The sequence below is a fragment of the Cydia splendana genome, chromosome 22 (genome assembly GCF_910591565.1).
Source record: "Cydia splendana chromosome 22, ilCydSple1.2, whole genome shotgun sequence".
Classification (NCBI taxonomy): domain Eukaryota; kingdom Metazoa; phylum Arthropoda; class Insecta; order Lepidoptera; family Tortricidae; genus Cydia; species Cydia splendana.
The window spans coordinates 4,506,336-4,531,920 of NC_085981.1; the positions used below are offsets into that span (position 1 = coordinate 4,506,336).

Genomic DNA, 25,585 nt, shown 5'->3' on the forward strand with positions numbered 1-25,585 from the left:
GAAACTCTTGACCAATAGTTTGATTGATTAATTAAAAATAATATTCATATTTAATTACACAAACAGGTCTACCGCGATATATTTTCATTGTTTTTATCTTAAATTCCGAGCTGGTACAACTCTGCTGAAACGTCGGAATTTAAGGTAAAGACAATGAAATTATATCGCGGTAGACCCGATTGTGTAATTAAATATGTGTACAAAACGCGAGAGTTTAAAGCGTTATATAAAATTCATTGTCCCCAAATTCTAGAAACAATTAGTATATTATATTATATTACATACCTAGGGCAGTAAAGTAAGAAAAGTCTGAGATCTAAGGCTTTCCTATTCCTAAGTACCCGGGGTTTGTAATTTGTATATGTACTATTTTTTCTGCTCGACGGAGCCGGAAAACAGCAACTTCATTTAAGGGAGCAGGCGGAAATTTGACGCTTCCTGACCGCAGAATAGAAAAAAAATCTAGCAGGTCTAAAAATCATAATATATGAGAAAAAATTATGAATATATATTTTCTGATGCTAGTAAACTACGCGAATAAATAAAAGCTAATATAGCCGGTCAAACAACTTTGTCAGTAGAAAAGGCGCGAAATGCAAATTTTCTATGAGACGATTACCCTTTGCGCCTACATTTTTTTAATCTGCCGCTTTTACCTACTGGCGGAAATGCTTGACAGACTATAAGCGAAAATACGTGTTTTTTTTTCTTCAAAAATGCAACCGCGTGTAGGCAAACGTGTGCATTATGCAGGTCAGTGGGTCACGTTACGTCAGCGCAAACTCATTGCTGCATAACATTATATGTAATTGTTGGGTAACCTTGAGATGATCGATAGGTTATCAGACCGTTTTATAAGTCGCCTTGCGTGAAAAAAATGCTGGCGTTTTAAGTGTTGATAGACCCATTGCGTCTTGTACTAGGTATGAATGCGGGTGGGAACTGTCAAAGGTTTGCATTAATGGCGTCATCATAGATTGCCCCTTTCACTTGTTTTGTTCTTCTAGGAGCTTAATTCGATAAGCAAGCAAACAAGCGTTACGGTGGCATGGGTACCAGGATACCAGAGAGTAACGGGAAATGAGGAAGCGGACGAGTTGGCGAGGATAGGGGCGGAGACGGAATATACCTATAAGTCCGGAACCGGCTCTGCCTATGTCAGCATCACGAAGGGAGTCGTAGAGAAGGTAAAAGAAATGGAAGCACAGAGAATAGAATAGAATTGTTCATTTTTTTTAGACCCCCATTTTTATTTTATTTTCTGAAAATATAGGTTAATTTAAGATACCAATTTGAATGATTTATTAATTCACGGCTCGGTTGAATATTTATAATTTATTGAAAATATGAGATACGACTTCTCGTAAATTACATGTAGTGGCTGATTTGATAAAGCACAAGCAATAACAAACATTAAAAAAATAGTTGTAATTGTCAATTGATTGTAATGTCACCTGTCTACAATGTCAGTGTCACGCGTTTCTATAAATAATATCGTCTGGAAAACTCGTTTATTTTGAATCCCTAAATCAATAATTTCAAAATACCTACGCTATAAATTTGTGAAAGCTGATTCCAGAAATCTGCCTAAGTTATATAATATAACTTAGTTTTATTGGAGTATGTATCCATATAGCATCCAACTCCAACCATAACTTGGCTGAAATCAGGGGAGCAAAAATACAAATGTAAGTTACATCATATATTTTTTAACTGATTCGATTCGTAAGATGATTGGATTCATAAAATCGTTATAAGCGTCCATTGCTAAGGTAGCACCCAGTGGGTTCTACCGGCTTGTCACCATTGTTTGGATATTGTACTATATTAGGTACATGCCAATTTTGCTAATTATATCCTATAATTTCAGGTCATCATGTGATTCCTATTTAGATACGGCTGTGGGATACGTAATATACGAAGGAGATTGATTTTGTTAAGGCACTTGGGCCCTGAACAAAGTTGAGCATTTTGTATCGAAACGAACGTCATATTAATCGTCATAATACTTTACGACAGTAAATAATGCCTGCCCATATAACCATTCCAGTCGCAGAATCACAAAGTGGTAACTAAATGTCAGATGTGTCGTAACAGAGTCCACACAATGTGTCTAGAATTGTTTCGAAACAAAGTGTCGTCGCCGTGTCTACACTTTTCCGTAACAAGGTGTCGACACATTTGTGTGCACTTTGCGTGCGGTTTGCGACTAAATCTGACAGCAAATTTGTGACAGCAAATGTCAATATAAAATACCTCTTGAAAACCAAGGTTTGTCAAACTACTATTAGTGTCTCGTGTGCTCGTAATTCTAGTAAGTCGTCATGGGCAATGCAAATGATAATAATCGACCGAAACCATATAAACACCCAACACCCGTCAACCTTTTACAGAAAAGTTTTTAAAGAAATTCAATAAGCTACTTAGGTCAGGCAACGAATGCTCCAAAAGTTGTAGAGGGAAATGCTCGGAACACAATTTTTGACTCCGTAACTCGGTTTGACAAGTTAGGAGGTGAACATATCAAAAGTCCCCGGCCGTAGCCCTTGAGCGGGGGGGGAGAGAGGGGGCTTTGAAGGTCCCATTTTCCCGTTTTTAGATTATATCTCGGAAACTATGCATCTCAGCGACATGGCCACTTATACAAAATGAAAGTTAATTTAATTTGTTACAAGTTTATTCAGTCAATTTTTTCGATATGTTGAATAGTTTTTGAGATATCCGCTCTTGAAAGTTTATTTAGGGCTCTAAATTTTATCTTGATATATCTATATCAGTGAAGGTGCTAGGCCGTGTTTGGTATCGTTTTCGTATAAATCTGGGGTGCTGAATCCATTTAAGATATCACATTGACACCATTCCACAAAATAAAAATAAATCTTTTTAGGGTTCCGTACCTCAAAAGGAAAAAACGGAACCCTTATAGGATCACTCGTGCGTCTGTATGTATGTCCGTCTGAATACACAAAATAGTTCTTTACCTATAGATGACAGGAAAACCTATTAGAAATGTGCAGTCAAGCGCTAGTCGGACTTAATGTACGGAACCCTTAATACGCGAGTCCGACTCGCACTTGGCCGGTTTTTTTGAAACTCTTCTTGACGCTTAACCGCTGAACCGATTTCGTTGAAATTTGGTATAGAAATAGTTTGCGTCCCGGAACAGGACATAGGATAGATCTTATAACCAAAATCATCTTTTGAAGGTGTGAAAAGTGGCGTGGAAATTTGTACGGGAAATCAATAACCGCTGAACCGATTTATATGAAATTTGGGATGGTCTACATCTTTGATTTAGTTAAAAATGATGAAAAAACATGACTTCAAACCTACACTTAAACAGTATTAACTTCAAGAAGTCAATTCTGAATTCCCCCCTACACCTCATTTCACACCTTTAAAGGATGATTTTTGAGATAACTTATTATATCCTGTCTCGGGACTCAAAATATATGTGTACCAAATTTAAATTAAAACTGTTCAGCAGTTTAAGCGTGAAGAGGAGTTTAAAAGAAAGTATTTTAATAAGTTTATATGTTTTTACTTCGGAATGGTGTCAATGTGATACCTTAACTAAATTTGGTACTGCGAATTTATACGAAAACGATACCAAACATGGCCTCGTAGCTTTACTGTTGTAGAAGTCAAAATAAAATTGAGAGCCCTAAATTCTTATTACTTGGCCAAACTTGTGTAGAAGGAAAAGGTAAAATAAAAGTCTTCGGCAGGAATATAAGACACAAATATATTTTTTTTTTGCGTTACTATTTCATTCATCAAATATAAACATACCTTGATTATACTATTCTAGTGAGATCCTCATAGATAAACAAAAACATTTACTTAAAAAATTACAAGGTCGAAATGTCACGGAACTTGTGAGAGTAATATGTGAAAAATATAAACTTTTATGACAAAAAAATCTGGACACAATTTAAGAATCACCCAATTGCGTCGAGGAATCATCTGTATTTTTGCTTGTTTCATTACCTCCTCGCTTCTTTTTTGTCCTTTGTATTCTGTAGCAATTTGTTAGATCTGAAAATAAAGATAACTTGCGTCGTCACGGATGTCGATTTATAGGTTTTAGGGAGTGCAGAATTCGAAAACGATGATCATTTTATAATCCAAGATGGCGGCTACGTATTTTGTCATAAAAGTGGAATCCAAAATAGTCATCATTTTCGAAATCTGCGCCCCCTAAAACCTATAAAACGACATCCATGACGACTTTTATGACATAGTGCATGGCCGCCATCTTGGAATCCAAAATAGTCATCAATTTCGAAATCTGCGCCCCCTAAAACCTACAAAACGATATCCATGACGACTTTTATGACATAGTGCATTGCCGCCATTTTTAAATTGAAAATGTTATCATTTTCGAAATCTGCGCCCCCCAAAACCTATAAAACGACACCCATGACGACTTTTATGACATAGTGCATGGCCGCCATTTTGGATTCCAAAATGGTCATCATTTTCGAAAGCGGGGCCCCCTAAAACCTATAAAACGACATACATGACGACTTTTATGACATAGTGCATGGCCGCCATCTTGGAATCCAAAATGGTCATCATTTTCGAAATGTGCGCCCCCTAAAACCTATAAAACGACACCCATGACGACTTTTATGACATAGTGCATGGCCGCCATTTTGGAATCCAAAATGGTTATCATTTTCTAAATCTGCGCCCCCCAAAACCTATAAAACGACACCCATGACGACTTTTATGACATAGTGCATGGCCGCCATTTTGGATTTCAAAATGGTCATCATTTTCTAAATCGGGGCCCCCTAAAACCTATAAAACGACATCCATGACGACTTTTATGACATAGTGCATGGCCGCCATCTTGGAATCCAAAATGGTTATCATTTTCGAAATCTGCGCCCCCTAAAACCTATAAAACGACACCCATGACGACTTTTATGGCATAGTGCATGGCCGCCATTTTGGATTCCAAAATGGTCATCATTTTCAAAATTGGGGCCCCCTAAAACGTATAAAACGACATCCATGACGACTTTTATGACACAGTGCATGGCCGCCATTTCGGATTCCAAAATGGTCATTATTTTCGAAATCGGCACTCCCTAAAACCTATATATCGACACCCATCTCGACTTTTATGACAAAGTGTTTTGCTACCATCTGCATGCAAGACATTTCTATTATTTTTACGTACAAAAATGGCCCCCTGTCAACTTTCAATCGAGATTTAATCGATAATTACATTTATTTTTATTACATCTCTGTTTAGCCCTATGGTTGACTGGTAGAGAATGCCTTTAGGCATTAAGTCCGCCATTTGTACATTTTATTTGTATTTTGTGCAATAAAGTTTAAATAAATAAATAAATAAATAAATAATTTATTCGATTAATATTCAGATTAATTCAATTTCAATCTATGTTAGGTCGACTAAACTAAACGCGATTAAAATTTGAGAATTAACCTTTTTTATTCCATTAATTAGTCGAATAAACAGTTAATCGATTAATGCCCATCTCTGACCACGGCATTTTTACACTTTGAGAATATCTGAAAACAAATCAACACAAGGAGCCATTTTGCAAATCCAGTAACATACCAGTAACTTTGTTATTACTTTTGACAGCGCGTGTCATGTGTCAACACAGAGTCGACACAAAGTCGAAACATTGCAACTACTTTGTGACTGCAATATTTCTCAGCCTTAAACCATATTTATACATCATAATTAACAAGTTTCGTAGTATGTAAAGCGTTATTTCTGTTATTTAAGTATAGTATACGCATCGAAGTACTAAAAATGCTTCAAATAATATAGTTATGAACACAGGCACTGAGAAGTAAACAATTTCATTTCCGGCTAAACTAAAACAATGTGGTGGCGCGTTGATTATATTACACTTAGTTTATCAAATCACTCGAGCAGTTTAATTCCCCATAATAATTTAAGTCATATTGTAATATAAATGCAAACAATATATATAATTACGTCTTGTAATCCGTTTTAGAGATGGCGTATTAATGTCACTTATTTTTATTTAAGTATTTTTCCATCTGACAGTTTCCATTTGACAGGAACAAAATGAACGAATGAACGAATGATTTTGGCATAAAGTAGTCGCAAACCCGAAACAATGTGTGCACACGGCGACCACACTTTATGTCACTTTGTGTCATGTGTCGACCCTTCCCCATTTCTGGTAACTGTGTCGACACGGCGACGACTCTGCGACTGGAATTGTGACCGAAACAGACGGTGTCGACACAAGATGTGTCAACACCGCGTCGTAACGGCGACTGGAAATGGTTGTATGGGTGGGAACAGAGTAAATAACAAACCATACACTTCTCTTCTGGTTCGTCAACAAGAAGCCATCATTGTCAGCTGCTCGTGCAGAACATGATGAACATACATATATGTATAGTTACTTTTGTTTGGGAAACATATATACATATATTTCCTAAATTAATAAAAAAGTAGGTAAACAAAAACATGTTTTATTATTCACAACTATTAACTTAAGTCTTGTCCACCATGATATCAGCAGCTTGAACTGCAACATGTACCTGGAAATTAGAAATTATATCTTTTTAAAGCAGTTTCAGGCTGAATTTTGAGTATGACTATGTATTCTTGTATAGTGTTTCTTTCTAGTAGGCACCATCTCTGTTTAACGGTTTGCCCATGGACCTAGAATACTACGGACGTAGTTTTGCTAAGACAAAAACTGTGATTCCATCATCCACCAATTTCCTAGTATTTACGCGTAACACACACACATTGACAGTTATCTCAATGCCCTCATCCACCAATTTGCCGTCAGACGGATCGAAACGTCAGTGAAGTAAATATGTCCAAGAAAAATGTAAAATATGCCGGCATGCGTAGTTAAATCCTGCAAGAATTGTACCGATCGAAAGAAAAAAAGTGACGGAATAACTTTTCATAGCTAATTTTATCAATTATCACGGTATAGTACATAAAATCTCCATATTTCATTGTTTATAAATGCGAAACAGGAGTGTGACCAGTAAGTTGAATAGGGTAATTTCCCGAAAGTAGGGTAATTAATGCCCTTCTTATTAAATCATAATGTATATAAAAGAGATAATTTAGGATATTTAGGTAAATAGCTAAATTAATGATTTTGCATTTCAAACTAGGTCGGTATGGTAATTTCCCGATAATAAGGAGATTAAAGACGTTTACATGAATAATGTTTGATAGTTAACGTTTATTTGTTATGTAAGGTAAACATACTCATGGTGCTCGACGCGGTCCCAGTCCAGTACATGTCATCTTGAAACTTAAACCATTGTCAATATAGGTGACAGCAAGGTGTCATCTATTGGGCATTAACATGTCGAGCACTAGTACATTTACCTTATATTTATTTTTTGTTTAAAACCAGATGTGTTACAAGTTAAATATCATTAGGTATTGAAAATAATATTTGCACAAAGTAATTTGCAGGTAATGCGCATTTTCAAGACCTATAAAATCAGTTAGGTACACACAATTTTATTGTCTAACGTAAAACTGTCCTACTTTAAACAATATTTGAAAACAAGGACGATATTGAAAATAATTGTTTCACCATTAGGGGAGAATTTGTGTTACATGGTATCACTCGTCTACACGCACACTTTCAAACCGTCCGCCATTGCAGTGTCACAGTTTGTCTTAAGTGACATTCCCTCTGTCAAATATATAACTCTATGGGTTTGCCTTTATATACTCTGGCTACATTACCACAGAAAACACATAGGTCCCCGCGACCCTACCTACAAAGTGAGCTTTTAAATAATTGTAGTAAAATAATATTAATTTTATACTTACATCGACGTGATCCTCACAGCAATACTGTGTGTAAGTAGGTAGGTATTCCAAGTTCAATTCACGGCACCATGTTTCACGTCGTAGGTCTTCGCGGATTCGAACAATTATTTTTGTGAATCATTCCCACACGTAGGAACAAGGTCTTTGATATATTAAGCAACGAAAACTACTGTTTAGGTATCAATTATAAATCAAATCATAACAAACCAGCGCAGCGGTTTAACTGAAAAATTTCATTATGACAATGATAACTTTGACAATTACGTGAGTGACGGATTGATTTACTATGGTCCGATAACTTTTATTATGCGATGACTTTACATTCAGCCAACGAGAAAGGTCAAACTAAGGTCATAAGGATATTTGTTGAAATATCTTCAATCCTCAATTATTATATCGCAGCAAATGTCGGAAACTGTTTGAAAACCTCATATCTCGAAATGGTTTTCGAAATAGAACATTTAAAAAAAAATGAACAATCCTAATTGGAAGAAGAGACTGGATGTAGACAGTCGAAAATGATGATTAAAGGCATAGACCACGGGAGAACCAGGTATCTTTTTAAACTAGGTAAGAGCAGTCTGAGACTACTGACAGGTATCACCACTGGTCATAACACTCTCAACAGACATCTTAAGATAATGGAAATTAGTAGAGACGCCTCCTGTCTACATTGAGGTAATGAGGAGACTAGCCTTCACTTACTAGCAGAATGTAGGTATTATGTATGCGTCACCGCGATATAATAGGTACATTCGGTAAAGACACACTGAAAGACGAACTAAAGGACGTCGAACTTAAAGATGACCTTCTGTTCTGCAGGAAAACTAGAAGATTTCTGGAGAATAGTGTGGGAATGCCGCCGGGACAGTAACCTGCAGCTCCAACTTAGGAAATTGGACTGAATGAACGCGACACGTGATCGACGGCCCGCCTGCTTCCGGCCGGGCGTTCCTAGAATCTATTTACATCTAGTTTTGTTCTATGAGATTTGGCTTGGCATCCAGGGCATAAAATTCAATTAAAAAACAAAAATTTGACAAATTTGAATTTGCCAGCTATGCTGGCGGCATCTGCTAAATACTTCGAGCGGCCAACCCCATTAGGTTAGGATCACAGTCATCACAGACCAACCCCGACGGTTTTCTGTGGTTAGGATCTATCCTTTGACCGGACACTATCTGCTATTATTGCTTATTTATCAGACAATTACCTACTTCTAACGGAAATTACTTCCATCCGTAGGTAAATTCAAGGTCAGACATTAAATAAAAAGCATAGTAAATGTATAGGTACATTTAATGCATTACATACATTATTTATCATACATAATTTATGGTATGTACATTTGTTTTACGACATTAGCGTGAGGAATGGCGACATACGGCTGTTTTGTCGCTATGAGGAACATTATGCCACATTTAAGTACATAGAGTTAGACCAAGAAAAGTCTGCAGCGATTTTGATAGCCCACGCAGTGCAAGTGTTATTTATACGTCATAATTTCATAGGAGTTTGACGTTTAAAATAACACTTGCACTGCGTGGGCCATCAAAATCGCTGCAGACTTTTCTTGGTCTAACTCTACTTAAGTAAATTTTAGTACATCGGGTAACGGTACCCCTAGAGTTAACATTCGATAACGTGACGTGACGTACGCGTTTGCGTTAAGTGTCATTTTCTATGGGATTTTGAGTTTCCAAAACGTCCCGCTTGGCGCGCTGTTCAAAATCCCATACAAAAATAGACATGACATAACGCGAACGCACGTCACGCTATTATCAAATGAAATTAGTTCTACGACTAGGGGTTCGGAAGTAGGTATACTTATTACGTAGGTAGGTATATAACTCATAGGTAAATAAGTAGTAAATAATAATATTAACAAGTCAAATCTGCCGAATTACTTCAACTTTTCGGTAGATATTAAAAGGCAGTGACGTCACCATAAATATAAACGTGTATTTTTTATCAATGAAAAAATGAAATCCCAGAAAATCTGAGAATGCTACTTTTATGATGAGATGACATACAATGAAAATAACAATTCCTACTTCTAGCCGTCGTACAGTTGATACAATACAAGTACCATAAAGAAATAGAGATCATTCGATTATAATACTTCATACAAACATTTTACGTATTCATATTATATCATGATTTTATCGATGATATTACAATTTTATTTAATAACCTATCTATAAACAAAACACACGTGTAGTTGTACTGTAAGTACAAATCAAAAATTAAAGGTGCACATGGGAGGCCAGAGGGTATCCAGCGTAAGGGTCTCCCCTGATATATCGACGCGCATTCGGCAAAAGCCAATAGGAAAAAGCTTTATGTCCACGCAATAAGAGCGAAAAAGTCGTCGTTCGGCTCGGCTCGCATCGGCCGGCGCCTGCCGACGCGTCGACGGCTTTTTCGCTCTTATTGCGTGGACATAAAGCTTTTTCCTATCGGATTTTGCCGAATGCGCGTCGATATATCAGGGGAGACCCTAAGTCTATCAGTAGTAGTGGATAGTAGTCAAACTTACAGTGCCTATAATATATGTAGTTTAGAGGCATTTTACTACACTTCCTTGCCCTTTTAAATGTTATAAGACGTAGTCAAGAGTTGGTAAGTTTCTTGTCAAAAATTTAATTTTTTTACTGACTGTACTTTACAATCAAGAGGTTCTAACAAAACTGAACACATTTATTAGGCTGCGTTGCGTAGTTTTGTATATAACCAAACGGAGACGCCATGTCTATAATTTTCGGTACAAAATAGTCTGCCGTTTTATTCGAGGGAGGGGCACATCAAATGTATACGTAACGTCAAAATAGCCATTTCAGATAAACGTCAGTCCATACATGTGGTTGACAGTTGGTTGACCATTGGCCGCCTATTTTCGACAGAGGGGAATGCCTGTTAATGACCACTCCGTTTGGTTATATTCTCTAAGTAGTTTTGTTACACAGTTTCTATGACCACCTACACCACCTGTGTCCATCATCAGATCAGCTCGATGGTAGCTAGGTACCATAATATTGAATTGTCACCCAACAGACTCTGTTAGTGTTCTATTTTTTCCTTTTCATCTTTGTAGGCATTCCCGAAAAGAAACATATGTTAGGCAAGTTAAGTATTGAATTAGTTAAGATTCTTTTCTTAGCCTGTTCCTCTGGCCAACCATGTAGCTACAATAGGCACCGTGGGATACAAAATAAATTATAATAAATATTAAGTAGAACAATATTAAATTTATGTAAATCAACATAACAAATATCTACACGAAAAGACTAGCAAAGGCATAGCATTTGTCAGCTTGGCAGTTTTTATACCTACTTTTTAAGTAGAAATAGAAGCATTCAGTTGACATTTCATTTCCATCTAAGCTCAATGTGGCCAAGACCGCCTATCAGGTGAGGTCGAACTCTTGTATACAATAGTTCACTTACCGAAGGCAGGTAGGAGCAAAGCGAAGCTCTTCCTTTCTCACTGACGTTACAAATAGGTACGAGAGTTCTTGTCCCATGACGGTCTTTCCAACCAAAAATGTTATATGCCGTTCTTCTCCACATTGACTTTATGCATTATATAAGCCCGGTTTTCGAGCCTCGGTTCAGGTCTTGGACCATTTTACAGCCGAGCTGACGTACAAAACATCAAAACTAATAAACTGTAAATTCTCGCTATCCTCATCCGTTCCCATGCCACTCGAATCAGGTTCAGTTTGTTTTCCCCGTTGGAAACGTTACTTCATTCTGCAGCGGTGATAGATTCTCCAGAACCTGGAACGGAATGAAGGTGGAATCAAAAAGGATCGACTGATATTCGACGATTGATTTTGACGATCGGTCTGGCCTAAACTCTAAATCATAATTAGATTCCAAAAAAAGTAAGACAATGTTGCCACTTTTTACTAGCGCGTCTTGTATTTATGTAAAAATAAGTAAGTAAAAGTACTTTTTTAAATCGTAGGAGTAAAATTACCAATAAATAAATTATCTTAGCGTGTTTATTTATAAAAAGGAATTTACTATTTTACAAACAAATTATTGCAGTGGCAACATTTTTTGGAATCTAATTATGATTTAGAGCTTAGTGGGTAGTGACCCTGCCTGCGAAACCGATGGTCCTGGGTTCGAATCCCGGTAAGGGTATTTATTTGTGGGATAACACAGATATTTGTTCCTGAGTCATGGTTGTAATCTATGTATATAAGTATGTATTCATCTGGATAAGTATGTATATCGTCGCCTAGCACCCATAGTACAAGTTTTGCTTAGGTTGGGGCTAGGTTGATCTGCTGTGTAAGATGTTCCCTAATATTTATTTATTTATTTATAATAACTCGCCAAATAAGAGTTTTGACCGAAGGGTGTCAAGTTATGGCGGTTCCGCGGCCGGCTCCCTGACACTGCGTTCTATTTGCAAGGTTATGTGGGGTAAGAGAAACGTAGTTTATTTTACTCGGGGCAAGAGTAACAGAATGAGGATTCCCTGCAAGTGTTACTCTTGCCCCAGTGTTTGTCTTAACCCATCTGACCTCATATCATACCACATGTCCCAAAATTCAACGATAAGCTGGCACCACAAGATGGACCTGCTCATGACTACTCGAGGAAAAAAAAGAAAATATATATATCTCAATTTATTATAGAATTACAAAAAAAATGAAAATCGTCACCCCTAGTGGTATTTTTAATGATCAGGGGCCGATTGCATAACAAACTACAACTAATATTACAAGCGGAACTCCTTATTTAATAAATGAAATTAGAAAAGGAGTTCCGCTTGTAATATTAGTTGTAGTTTGTTATGCAATCGACCCCATGTCTATAATTTTTAATTTTATTTTTCCTCAAGTAGTCATGAGCAGGTCCATCTTCTGGTGCCAGCTTATCGTTGAATTTTGGGACACGTTGTATATTCTGTTTTAGTTTTAATTTTCTATTTTAGGTTTTCCCGGGTGCCCTGAAAAGAAAACCAATATCGTCTCTATGACACGACATATGCTGAGCGGTATCTTATTTGATGTATCTGTAATTAACTATTTGATTTTTCTTGTTATTATGTATAATGTTTTACACTAAATTCGGTTTAAAGATATTTATTTCTCATAAGAAATTACATTTCACTTACACGAGAAATATGTGTATAACTAACTTAATATTATTTAAATTTATAAACAGTGAGCTCGGACATGGGTACATACCAGTTTGGGTAGCATTAATACTAATTAGCATGCAGCAGGCACATCACTTATTAACATAATATAAAAAATCACTTATTAACACTACATAATTATAGTTTACAATATCTACTTAATACGTTTAACGTTACGATTACGTTTTAATTACTGTTACATTTACATTACGGTAACACGCCGCTCAAAGAATTCGTCACATTATTCATCTACCTTACAACTTAAAGATTTTTTTTTTTTTTTTTTTTTAATTTATTTATAATAACGGTACAGCTATCATGACAGTTGCCCAATGCGATAGTGTAGCAAATATTTAACCTAGGACTTAATACTATTATTATTTCAAAGAATTACATATAACATAATACAAACAAAGTGATTTTATTGAAGTCATTCTCAGAACAATGGAATACATCAATCCGGGTAGCAACTCGATTAAGCGTGCGCAAAGCTCTCGTCCACGGCGCCTCGCGCAGCAGGCCGGTGCGCGCGCGCGGCTCCGCCAGCAGCGGCGGTCGGCGTCGGCGCCACACATACCGCGGGGGCGCGCACAGGCTCACCGTGGCCAGTACCCGCGGGTTACTGATTCTACCGCGCAACAATTTAAATATATAGGATGTTAGAGCAAGCTCCCTCCTAACCTCCAACTGGTTATACCCTACCATTCCCAGTATAAATAAAGTTGGGTACATAAGGGGGTAAAAAGGGTAAACACCATAACATTTCAGGTACAAAATCCTCACAAATTTATTTTGTACTCGTTCCAGCATTAATTTGTATTTGGATTCGTGCGGGCTCCAGATACTAGCGTTCATCTCGAGGTGGCTTTTTACAAGAGCCTCGTACAATGCACGTATGGCGACTATATTTGTAAAACCTTGTGCCTGCCTCATGACAAACCCTAAATTCCTGTATGCCCTTTTACAAATCCTAACAACGTGATCTCTGAAGGAAAGGTCAGCTGTAAAGTGCACGCCCAGATCCCGCACCTCCGCAACGCGTTCTATGGCCGTTCCCTCCACAGTGTATCGATGATGTATCGGACTGTGTGACCGGCTAAAAGATATTGATGAGCATTTACCAACGTTAAAGTAAAGTTTATTTTTTTGACTCCATTGTACGACTCGATCAACATCATCCTGTAATGCGAAACAGTCCGATACATCTTTGATTTCACGTACCAGTTTTAAGTCGTCAGCAAATAATAAACATTCTGAGTTTCTTACTACACCTGGGAGGTCATTAATCATCAGAACAAAATTCAATGGACCTAAATTACTGCCCTGACTGACTCCTGACCTCGTGTAGTACGGCTTCGACTTGTACCCTGCACAATCTACGTACTGGCGCCTATCCCGCATATAGCTGGCGAAAAATGCAAGCGTCCGCGGTGTACACCCCGCGTCTGCCAGCTTCTTCAGAAAGATGTCATTATCTACCGTATCAAATGCTTTTTTAAAATCAAAGTAAGTGACATCTACCTGACCGCCGGCATCCACTACTGGTGTAACCGCGGACATAAGGTGAAGCAGGTTACCCGAAGTGCTGCGTCCCGCGCGGAAACCGTGTTGTGCATCAGACAGCTGGCAGCTGACCTGTTCCTGCAGAGACCGCTGTATGGCCGATTCGAAAACCTTTGCAGGTGCACTTAATACTGCCACTGGTCTGTAATCGCACGGTTTCGGACCGCCACTGCCCTTCGGTACTGGTATTACACGCGTCAACTTCCACTGATCCGGGAAAGTTGCAGATTTTAAGGATACATTAAATAAGTGACATAATGGCGTAGCCAGTACCGAACGGCAATCTTTTAGTAAGAAAGGTGGAATTCCATCTGGGCCTACTGAGCGCTTAGGAGGGAGTTTCTGCAACGCGCGGAGCACTTCAGCGACCTCCAGCTCGTGAACGCGAACGTACGTGCTGGAAGCAGTCGCTGCCGCACTCGCTGCCGTGGAATCTAAAGTAGCCGGTGTTGAACTGTAAACCGAGTAAAAATATTTAGCAAATTCTTCAGCTGACTCCTGAGGCGATAAGATCCGTCCTTCCTCTGTTAATACAGTATTGTAATTACTCTTCCTTTTCCGTTTTATATAACTCCAAAAGGATTTTGGATCTTTCGCAATATTGATCTGTAACAAATCTTGGTACTGATTGTGAGCAATTGAAATGGCTATTTTTAACTCCCTACGACAATCCGAAAACTTCCTATAATCAGCCTCCGATTTACTCTTTTTATACTGCTTATGTAATAAATATTTTAGTTTTATTTTTTGAATAATATCCGCCGTGTACCATTCCGGATAAGTGTACTTAGATTTCACAGCCTTTTTTATTTTACGAGGGACACAAGTATCAAACACTGTATTTAATTTATTGTAAAAATAAGTTACTACCTCAGCAAGATTGTTAATATCATAAAAATCAGTCCAGTCTATAATTGCTAACGACTCATACAATAAATTAAAGTTAGCTTTGCCAAAATTCCAATCACTGGTCAAGATATCAGAATCACCAGTTAATAAGTCAGACTCAGACTCGACGGTCCCAGGAGCCGGTGCGGGCGCCTCGCGCACTCCCACGTACGCCGCAAGCGGCGGATGGTACGGGTCCTCGGGTTGCATCCCCTCTCCCGCCGCGCTCACCGTCACGAGCCCGCTCACTCCCGCGCCGCTCAATATCAAGTCGAGTTGCCTACCGTTACAATTAGGTACTCCATTGTTCTGAGTAAAACCACAATAAGTTATAAAATACTCATAATATGTACGAACATTATCATTGCTAGAAAACAAATTAAAGTCTCCAAACACAATTAACTTGCCCCTATACTTAACCGAAAACTGTTCTATTATACTAAACATAAGCATGTATTCATTTTCATTCGCCTGTGGCGGAATATATACTACGAAACAAGCAAATAAAAACTTATTGTTTAAATGTACCGTAGCACCTACGAGTTCAAACAGATGGTCATCCAAGTTAATGCCGCCGCACTGCACTTGACGTAACTCGAACCGCGGTGTGGCCACTAAAAGCGCGCCACCTTGCTTACGGCCGTCAGTTCTATCGCAGCGTATTATTGTAAAACCTGGTGGTACTAATTCGGCATCTTGAATAGAAGCATTGCAACCACTTTCCGTTATGGCAAATAGATCTGATGAAGAAGACAGTAGCAACGCCAGGAAATTCGCAGTTTTCGTCCTAAGACCCCTCACATTTTGATACAGAATTTCTATTGGTATTCTCTCTTGTAGTTTTGACTGAACTCCGAAACCAAATCCATTCGCTAAATTCTGCGTCACGCGGCCATACGCTCGCCTGACTAATATCATTATAATATGATTCCGGAACTCCTACTATGAAAGATGCGTAGCCCGCAGTAGTAGATGAGCATGTACAAAGTAGCGCGTAGAGGTATGCTTACAGTGCGTACCTACATCGAATCACAGTTATAGGTTGTGTTATTGCTGTGAGTACATATGAAAACAAGGTTGCTAAAATATCGCCAAAACAATGGTAAGTTAAAATGGTAATAACAAATCAATATATTTTAAGCATAATGAGAAGAAAAATAAAAAGAATAGGATAGGCTATAAAATAAAGTCATTGTCTCACTGTGATGACCTATGTCAGCGAAACATTGTTAAACACGTGTACGCTTAATTTGCGCTTAAAGGCTAGAAAAGATTTGGCATTTTTCACTTCAGGAGGTAGCGTGTTGAACAACTTTGCGCCTTCATATGTTATTGATTTCTGCCCATAGGTCATTGTTCTTGATCGGCATAAAATTATGTCATCTGCATTTCTGTTACGATAATTTCCTAGGTCTTTTTTTCTAGTAAACGTTATTTGCGAGTGAATATCCTTATGTAAAATTTTCCTAACTAAAATACAAATATTAAAAACGTAAAGCTGCTTGACAGACATAAGTTTGGTTTCGTAGAATAGTTTTTTTGTAGGGGTCAGATAGTCGTAATGAAACAATACCTTTAGAATTTTATTTTGCACAGTCTGTATTTCTTTTAGGTTGGTTTTGGCAGCACTGCCCCATACTTCCACTAGATATTGAAGATGAGACTTTACAAGTGAGTTGTAGATCATTAAAGATACTTGTCGTGGGAAGCACTGAGCAGTGCTACGCAAACTACCTATTAGTCGTGATATTTTCGACTTTACATATGAAATATGACTTTTCCACGTAAGACCGCTATCCAATCGTAGGCCTAAATATACTTCATCATTGCTAGCGCGTAGGACTTCTCCGTTAATAGTCAGAGGGCTATAGCTAGGTATGGCTTTATTTTTCGCCTTAAATATAACGTATGATGACTTAGATGCGTTTATGGTTAAGAGGTTGTACTGAAACCATGCATATAATGTGTTTAAGTCCGCCTGAGCTTGACAGATTATTTCGTGAATGGAATCTCCGAAATAAAATAAGCAAGTATCATCTGCGTAAAGTGATAAATGGCCATGCAGTGTGACTTCACTAATGTTGTTTATGTAAATTAAAAATAGCAATGGACCCAAAATTGAGCCTTGCGGCACACCACAGGCAATTGGCCGGAGACTACTTCGGGTATCATTGACCTCTACTACCTGGGTCCTATTCGAAAGGAATGACTCAAACATTTTTAGAGCTGTTCCGGTGACACCTATGCTATTTAGTTTCTTTATAAGCAGTGAGTGGCTGACTGTGTCAAACGCCTTTTTTAGGTCAATAAAAACTCCTAACGCTAGCTTTTTTTGATCAATATTATTTTTAAGTGTAGTTATTAAGTCAATAATAGCTGACAATGTATTTGATTTGGGTCTAAACCCATACTGTCGATCAAAGAGAATGCCAATTGATATTACATAAGTATAAAGGCGGTCGTATATTATTCTCTCAAAAATCTTAGACATAATTGGCAGTACCGATATAGGACGATAGTTGCTTGGGTTTAATATTCTATATCCCTTCAAGTGGCGGTCAACCCGTGAATGGTCGATGCGAAAACCAGTAAACTGTCATCCACCAGTGAGTGGTTAATGAGGTGTTGACGTATTTAGAGGTGAAATTGAACGCATATAAGTATAGTTACGCTCTTCTAGCGCCCAAAATTAGGTAGCGAGTTAGAGAAGGATAGCATAGCATAAGAAACACAAAAACACTTGGTATAAAATTTGTAGATGAGGACCATTGATACAAGAACGACCGCCTAGTCCGAGGACAGTCTCGTTTTTTAAGAGATTGTTTTGTAAAAGAAATTGTATCTTAGGTCCCTTTTATGGATTTAATCTTAAAGATAAAAGTCTTCCTTTGATAATTAAATAGCAATAACCTCCAATAATCAATTAGTTTTATGGTGGTAGTCATTTTTAACAAGGAAGCTGGAAAACTGTCATTCTTCCGGAGTTTGATTAGGTCTGGCCAAATGTATAAACATTAGAATAATTTAATTGCTATATTCAAATAGCCTATATAACGCTGATTCTTACAATATGTGATTTAATATACTTTCAAACATAGAAAAGCTTAAATCGACGTTTTTGTAAAATTTTCTTAATCTGCGCTGACCACCCACCGGGGCCCCGCCACTTGACTACTTTTCGCGTTTTCGCTTGCGCCACTTGAAGGGATATTTTATCCTCTAGCCGCCCAGACGTCAAAACTTGCAAGAAAAATGCAATTCTGATTTGTCAGAATCAGAATCAGAAATTTATTTGTATAACGTAAGTATACAGGTGGTACTTTTAATACATTTCGATCACTATGTTATATCCACAAAACAAAGATTCAAATTAGAATGGAACAGGAGACCCTTTTATAGGTATCTGGGCGGCTATAGTAGAGGCTAACTATAGTTGATACCTACCTATTTGAGGTGAGGCTGATGGTAGGAAGGGTGCAGGCACCACGGTTGACCGCAGGCGAGCAGAACTTAACTCGTTGCTCTGTACCCATAGCTCCAACTGGAAATAAAATATGGTTGTTCTGTAAAGTCGGTTTACGGACGATAATTTTGCGTGATAACGTCATAAGAAAACGTGGCCGTAACGTAACATAGAGATCTGTCCACAACGTGACACTTTTTCGTGCATGCTACCGGTGTTCATCGATTTATAAGACGTTATACTTATCACGTCAAAAAGAATCAGGCTCATTTATACTGTGTCCCATGTCTGGGATATAACCACGAAAATCGAAGTTCGCAAATTGCGGGCATCTTTCTCTGTCATTCTTATTACGCGTTCACTGGAGTAAAAGAGAAAGATCCCCGCAATTTGCGAATTTCGGTTTCGGTAGATCACCGTCGTGTCGAGTTTGATTAAGCCGCAGTACTGGTTTAATTGGAAAATATATGGAATGAAGATAGTTTGATTTAATCTTGAAGCTTTCCCTTCCCTTATAACATAGGAAATTTTTATAACATAAGTAATGAGTCTCCTTACACAATCGAAATCGCTGACATAACCTTACAGTAAGTCATCAATGTCATCATTAATAGAGCTTAGTTTGACTTAAGCTAACTAGTAGTTTGCCCCGAACTGAGAACTCGCGGTTCGCCAAAAAGGTCAGATTGAATGCAGTGCTACTTAGTCGTCATAAAGAATCGAAAACCGCGTGCGATTTATTGCAAGATCTGTGGAGCCCTTACCTAATCGATAAATTTAAGTCACCATGTGGAGATTAAAATAAACTGTATCTGTGGTAAACCGTAATCTTTCTTGTCAAATACTAATATTATGTTTATTTTATTTCGTTTTTAATTTTATTTCGTGTTTAAATGATTATTTAATTTAATTTTAATTTATCTACAAATTATTTTAAAATCTTAAATTAAAAAACAATATTATAAATGTGTAAACCGAGCACTTTCATTTGATACCAAACTCGATCAGTATGGTCTATTCTTGCAATTAAAATGACCAGAATAGCAAAAGACCCCTCACAAATAGCTTTTTAGCATTTTAAGCTCTTCTAGCTCAATAACCTCTTGATCGAGCCTGCTCAAAATTTAATGACTAAAATATAATGCCCTCAACTATACGTTCACCCAATTTCATTTAAATTAGAACAAATTTACTTAAGTTATTGTGTATCAAACTATCCTCTGATAATGTAGTAAATAAAGGTAGTGGACCCCGCAGTAATTCCTCAGCCAGAAAAAACTTTACAGTACGATAAAGTATCAATAAATAAAAAGTATTGTATAAATTTCCAAAGAATAATAATAATAGAATTAAAGTAAATACCTAAAGTCTTAAATCGTTAATATCTTTTTACGGAAAAATGCTCCGTTCAAACTTTCTTCACCAGACATATTCATGTAACGTATTGCAACAATATATGAAATATCAAAAAAATATCCCAGCAGAAATACCAGTATTAATAAAATAAAATTTTTTGGCGTGTCTTGGACCGGAAAATTGCTCAGTCTAATTTTTTCACTGGAATGCCATTTTATTGCCGTTTTATACCTACAAAATGAAAATCTAAAAATTTTCCACTCTCAGTTTTTAATAGTTCTATAATACATTACATTTCAATGCGCATTTTTTTTGGATTTTTTTGCCCACTGCGCCAAATTATATTCTAAGATCATATAAGAAGAAAAAAATGACAGAGCAATTTTCCGATGAAAATGAGCGTCAAAAAAAGGAAGTATCATAAAAAAATATTCTCATGTTTGACAAAACTTTTAGATTTTTTTCTAGTATCACATACTGATACAAATAACTTATTTTGTAAAATAATTTTGGACTGAGGTATTACTCGGTTCAATATATAATCAGATTTGTGTTTTTACCTAACTTAGGAGTGTTTTTTTTTTGGATATTTATAATGTTAGTCTCGGCTCATACTATACAATAACCAAGCAAAATTTCATCGACTGAGGAATTAATGCATGGGTCTCCATACAACATCTTGCTTCGTTTACTCCACTATGATGGTTCAGCTTAAAAACATCGAAATGCCGGGACGTGCCCCTAGCCAGCCGTGTGTTCCATGTTGAATGTAAGAACTTCACTTCGCTTTGCTCGCTCGTTCGATTATGCATGGTATTTGCAATGACAGAATGTGGTAATGTCATCATCGTCAATTTTCTATGAAAATGTGACGTTTATAATGACACACTAACAAGTCGATGAAAAAGTTAACGTCGACTGAATACCTATTAAACCATCATTATTGTCTTCCATACCTCCGGCGGCATCTTTCCAAGCTGAGGCTTGCAAGTCCCCGCACAATGCAGCTGAACCAAAAGTTCCGCTATTGGCGCGGCGGCCGTGTCTATCACGCGTTGTCGGCACACGGCGACCGCGTGCACGAAGCGGCCGGGGCCGACGAACTCATGCTCCATGAAGACGGTCTTGTTGTCCCAATAGATTACCTGGAACATTACGTGATGATTTGTTAATAAGGTTTTCAGGAGAATTCGGATTTGTGGGAAAACTGATGGCCATCTTCAAATCATCTGGATATTCGCCTCTTAACCGCTTAAATTCCAGCCTTCCAGCACTGCGAAGTATAAAAAACTTCGTACCATGATATCGTAACAGTGGGACTTGATTGAATACTATATTGCATACATGACATACCTACAGTGCTGAAGACGAGGACACTCACTTAAACTCACTTAATATAAATAACGCAGAGAGAGAGAGTATGTCTTTTTGTACAATAAAAAGTTTCCTACTACTACTACTACTACTACTTATAGAACCATGGAGCACACCACTCAGCAACAAAGCTTTAAAATGAAATAAAAATCATAAAAAATGTCAAGACCTCGAAGACCTGTCGAAAGGTAGTGTTAGGCCGATTGCAGGTGGACCAAAATGTTATAAGATTGGTGGCCGCTTTTAGATAAAACTCAATGTCATCCATTAGCTAAAAAAGTTAATAACATGCCTTATGAGTAGCTTAACTTCAAACTCGGGTAAATCCATCTGTCATATTATGCGATTTTGGTATAGAATAGATATTTGCTGAGAGGGTCGAATGGATTTACCCGAGTTTCAAGTTAAGCGACATTTAAAATGTAGTTTCTTTGAACATTCTCATTTCTGAAAGGTTATTTAATTTTGTGAACTTACTCTAGACGTAATTATGAACTTGGTGAACGGCTTCAGATATCTCCTATAGCGAATAGTGCAAGCCGCCTGCACGACGGCCCCGCCAGCCGCTTTAATATTGGAATACAGTCCAGTTCTCTCGTAGAAGTCTGCTCGAGCGAAGTCTAGTTCGCGAAGGTAGCGCGCGTTGTTCATGTGGTAGAGGAGAGTGTCCACGTCGGAGAGGAGAACCCAGGCTGGAAAGAGATGGTGTGTTTTTAAATTTCGAAAGAAAAATGAAATAAGTACCTATCTGTAAGGCGTGTAAACAAAGATTGAAGTGATCGACAGATTCTCTGGGATTTATTAAGAAGTTAAGTTCTGGGGTTTATTAGAAGAAGGGAAGTTAAGTAAATGCAGGGAAAGGATAGTCGACTGCCACATCAACGGTGCCGTGTAGCAAGGCACCCCACGCTGAGATACGCGTCATACGCCTTCTTGCGGAAGCATGCGTGCGAAGTACGCAACGTCGATGGTGCCGTACAGCACCAGCTCGACAAACGCTGGGATGGTATAAAAGGTATCATACTCACAGCCGACTTCCGTAGTTTCCAACAGGCACGCCTTTTTGCGGAAGTACCTAGCGCGCGTGACTGTAAACAGCATGCGCGCGAAATACGCAACGTCGATGGTGCCGTATATCACCAGCGCGCCCGCCGCCACCGCCGCGCCCCACGCCGGGATGCATAGCGGCCACATTCTCTGGAAATGGAATATTCAAGTGATAATAAATAGACTCCATGTGATGGATCAGAAACCGCTAAGCTAAGCTGCTAAGTTCCATATATTGTAACGTACACAGGGACCTAACTAGAATTTCCTATATGATGGCAACGTACCGTGGCCGTGGTAAAGTAGTATTTTACGACAATACTGATGCAGAAGAGTAATATACAACTACGAGGAAATGGAAAGGCGTAAAATCCCCAATACACATCATGACATCAGGCAATAGTTGCGCGCGAGGTGCGAGGCTTCGAGTAACTCCGGGTTCCGACACGTCGGAAGGTAGGAGCCCAAGCGATATCTTATCGTACAAATTGTTCTGCCACTTTTTGCGGGGAGAAATATGCACACACTTCTAATGTAACTCACTACATACAATCCATAATGACGACACAAATACATGGACAATGACGCATGTCAAAGACAAATCTTGCACACCTCGATCTCTTTTTGCGTATGATGGGAGTCACAACCCGCACCGCGCTAGTTGTGTACATGCCCAGTTGGGCATGTGCCTCGGCAGAGGGGAAATAGTGCGAATGCCGACTCCCTTCCCGGTGTTAAGTTCCCGAAGTGCACAGGCGAATAATGTCAAAATGAGAAAATGAGATGAAATCAGATTTGTAAGTTCGAATCTGCCTCTTTATGATTGTTTTACAACGTCTTTGAATTTATTATAGATAATATTTATGGCTTGTCTTGAAAACTGGAAAACCAGTTGGAAATGAAGTAGGTTGTCAAGTCATATATGCAAGAAAAACAAAACAAAATTACTAAAATGAAAACGAGAGAAACCGTACTTGAGGAAGCCTTACAGTAATTGATCATTGATCAATTTTATACATCTGTTTATATAACAATAAACCGCAACTATTTACTACAGCTAATAGAAAAGGCATAAACAATATAAACGTGCATGCACACATATAAGTAATAAAATAACCTGAAATTAGTATTTTTGGCTTAGGGTGGTATTCCACCTATCCAATGTCTTGGTCCAATGTGTATTGCGTCTCAAATTTTGCTTTAATGAGAGAGTGAGAGGCAATAGCATTGAACAAAGAGATAGGACATGTGGAATACCACCCCAACCCCCAGTGCGTGAAAATCCGGGAAAACCCCGCTCCACACTCGTGGGTGCGGATTGTGGAGGGGGCTAAACGAATTCTCCCAGGAGCCAAAAGTTAATGTCTTATCTTAGTAAGCCCCTATATTCATAATGTGGTAAAAAATATGTATATATAACATATAAATATAATGGATAAGACACCTATTAATAATTAATAGCACGTTACGACCATAACCTATTCTAATCAGGCGCCTGCAGATTAATAATAGCAAAGTTAAAGATAGCACGATATATTATGTTGCGTTAAAATTAACGCGATTTGGTAAGAAAACTGATGTATGAATATGACTTTCTTTACTTATATTACTCTATGCTACTACTAATAAAGTGTTTTCGTAATTTTTGGGCACTAGCTATGCTCGCGGTTCTGCTCGCATAGATTTGGCCTGTGTGGTATTATCCCCTTCTCCTTCAACTCAAGCAACAGTAGGTATTTCAGCAAGCCCATGTCCTCAGGGCTTAAGTTTTCTACATGCCAAATTTCATCACAATCAGTTCAGTAGCTAAGCCGTAAAAAGGTAACACGAAAACTTACGGAGTTACTTTCGATTTATAATATTTATATGGATTAAAAATTCGAATGTTAAATATGGTATCCAATAAGACGAAATAATACAGTATTGAAAAGACAAATATTACTTGCCATCTTGCCCCCTTTTCAAGTATATAAGTATTTAGTTACTAAGTTATGCGGGTTTCAGATTCAGATAATCTAAAACTAGAGCATGCTGCCGGTGCATAACCTTCTCTACAATGACGTCACATTATTTACCTTTTATATACCTCCTATTTTTTTTTTGTTAGCCAATATTATTTTAACTGGCAAAGATTATTAAAATAAATGTCCTTAAATGAAGCAAAAATTAATTATTTCTAACACTAACCTCATAAAATAAATTTATTTTCAAAAACTTACCGCAGAACCGGCTCACAAAGAGTACATTGTCTTGTAAACTAAGTAACACACAAAAAACACGTCTTGCCGATAACGATTCTCTTCAATTGTGATTTATTTTCGTTATTTTGCGCTGGAATAGGTATAAAGTGAGATGTCAACTCAAATATTTTCACGTTTCGCGTTTGACAGGAGGCGCGGCGCGCGCAATAATCGATATGTCTGGTGTGAAATAAGGGCTTATATACAATGGAAAATACTTATTTAAATCAGAAACTAGTTCTACATATAAGTGTAAAGAGTGTAAATAAACACAAACACTGTAAGAGTGTAAACAATAGTTATTTACGATACAAGTGCGGAAAAGAGGAATTCGCACGTGTATAGTACAACGTTTTACAGTACATATGGCCCTTTAAACTTTTGACATCGCACGAAAAGTGCTATTTTACGCACTAGTGCGGGAAAATAGGACCATATGTACTGTAATAGTACATTACGATACAAGTGCGAAAAGTAGGAAATATGCAACGAGTGGCGATAAATTGGAACACGACCGAAGGGAGTGCTTTAAATCGACACGAGTTGCGAATTACCTTTTCGCACGTGTATAGTAAACGTTTTACAGTACATGTGGCCCTTTAAATTTTTGACATAGGCAACGTATTGTCCTTAATCCCGCCCTAGAGCGGTAAAGTAGCA

General features: G+C 37.8%; 1 protein-coding gene and 1 long non-coding RNA gene across 2 annotated transcripts in view; both read right to left on the bottom strand.

Annotated features, from left to right (window-relative positions):
* LOC134801529 (uncharacterized) overlaps positions 1-25,585 on the bottom strand; it is a 254,894-nt gene that overhangs the window by 20,976 nt on the left and 208,333 nt on the right. The gene's annotated exons all lie outside the window — the stretch shown is intronic.
* On the bottom strand, positions 9,277-25,067 carry LOC134801405 (protein THEM6). The gene is made up of 6 exons (XM_063773938.1): positions 24,905-25,067; positions 22,667-22,835; positions 22,116-22,330; positions 21,221-21,409; positions 18,890-18,986; positions 9,277-11,616 (listed from the first exon to the last, which is right to left on the bottom strand). The coding sequence occupies exons 2-6, from the start codon at positions 22,830-22,832 to the stop codon at positions 11,585-11,587; spliced, it is 699 nt and encodes a 232-aa protein (XP_063630008.1). The 5' UTR covers positions 22,833-22,835; positions 24,905-25,067; the 3' UTR covers positions 9,277-11,584.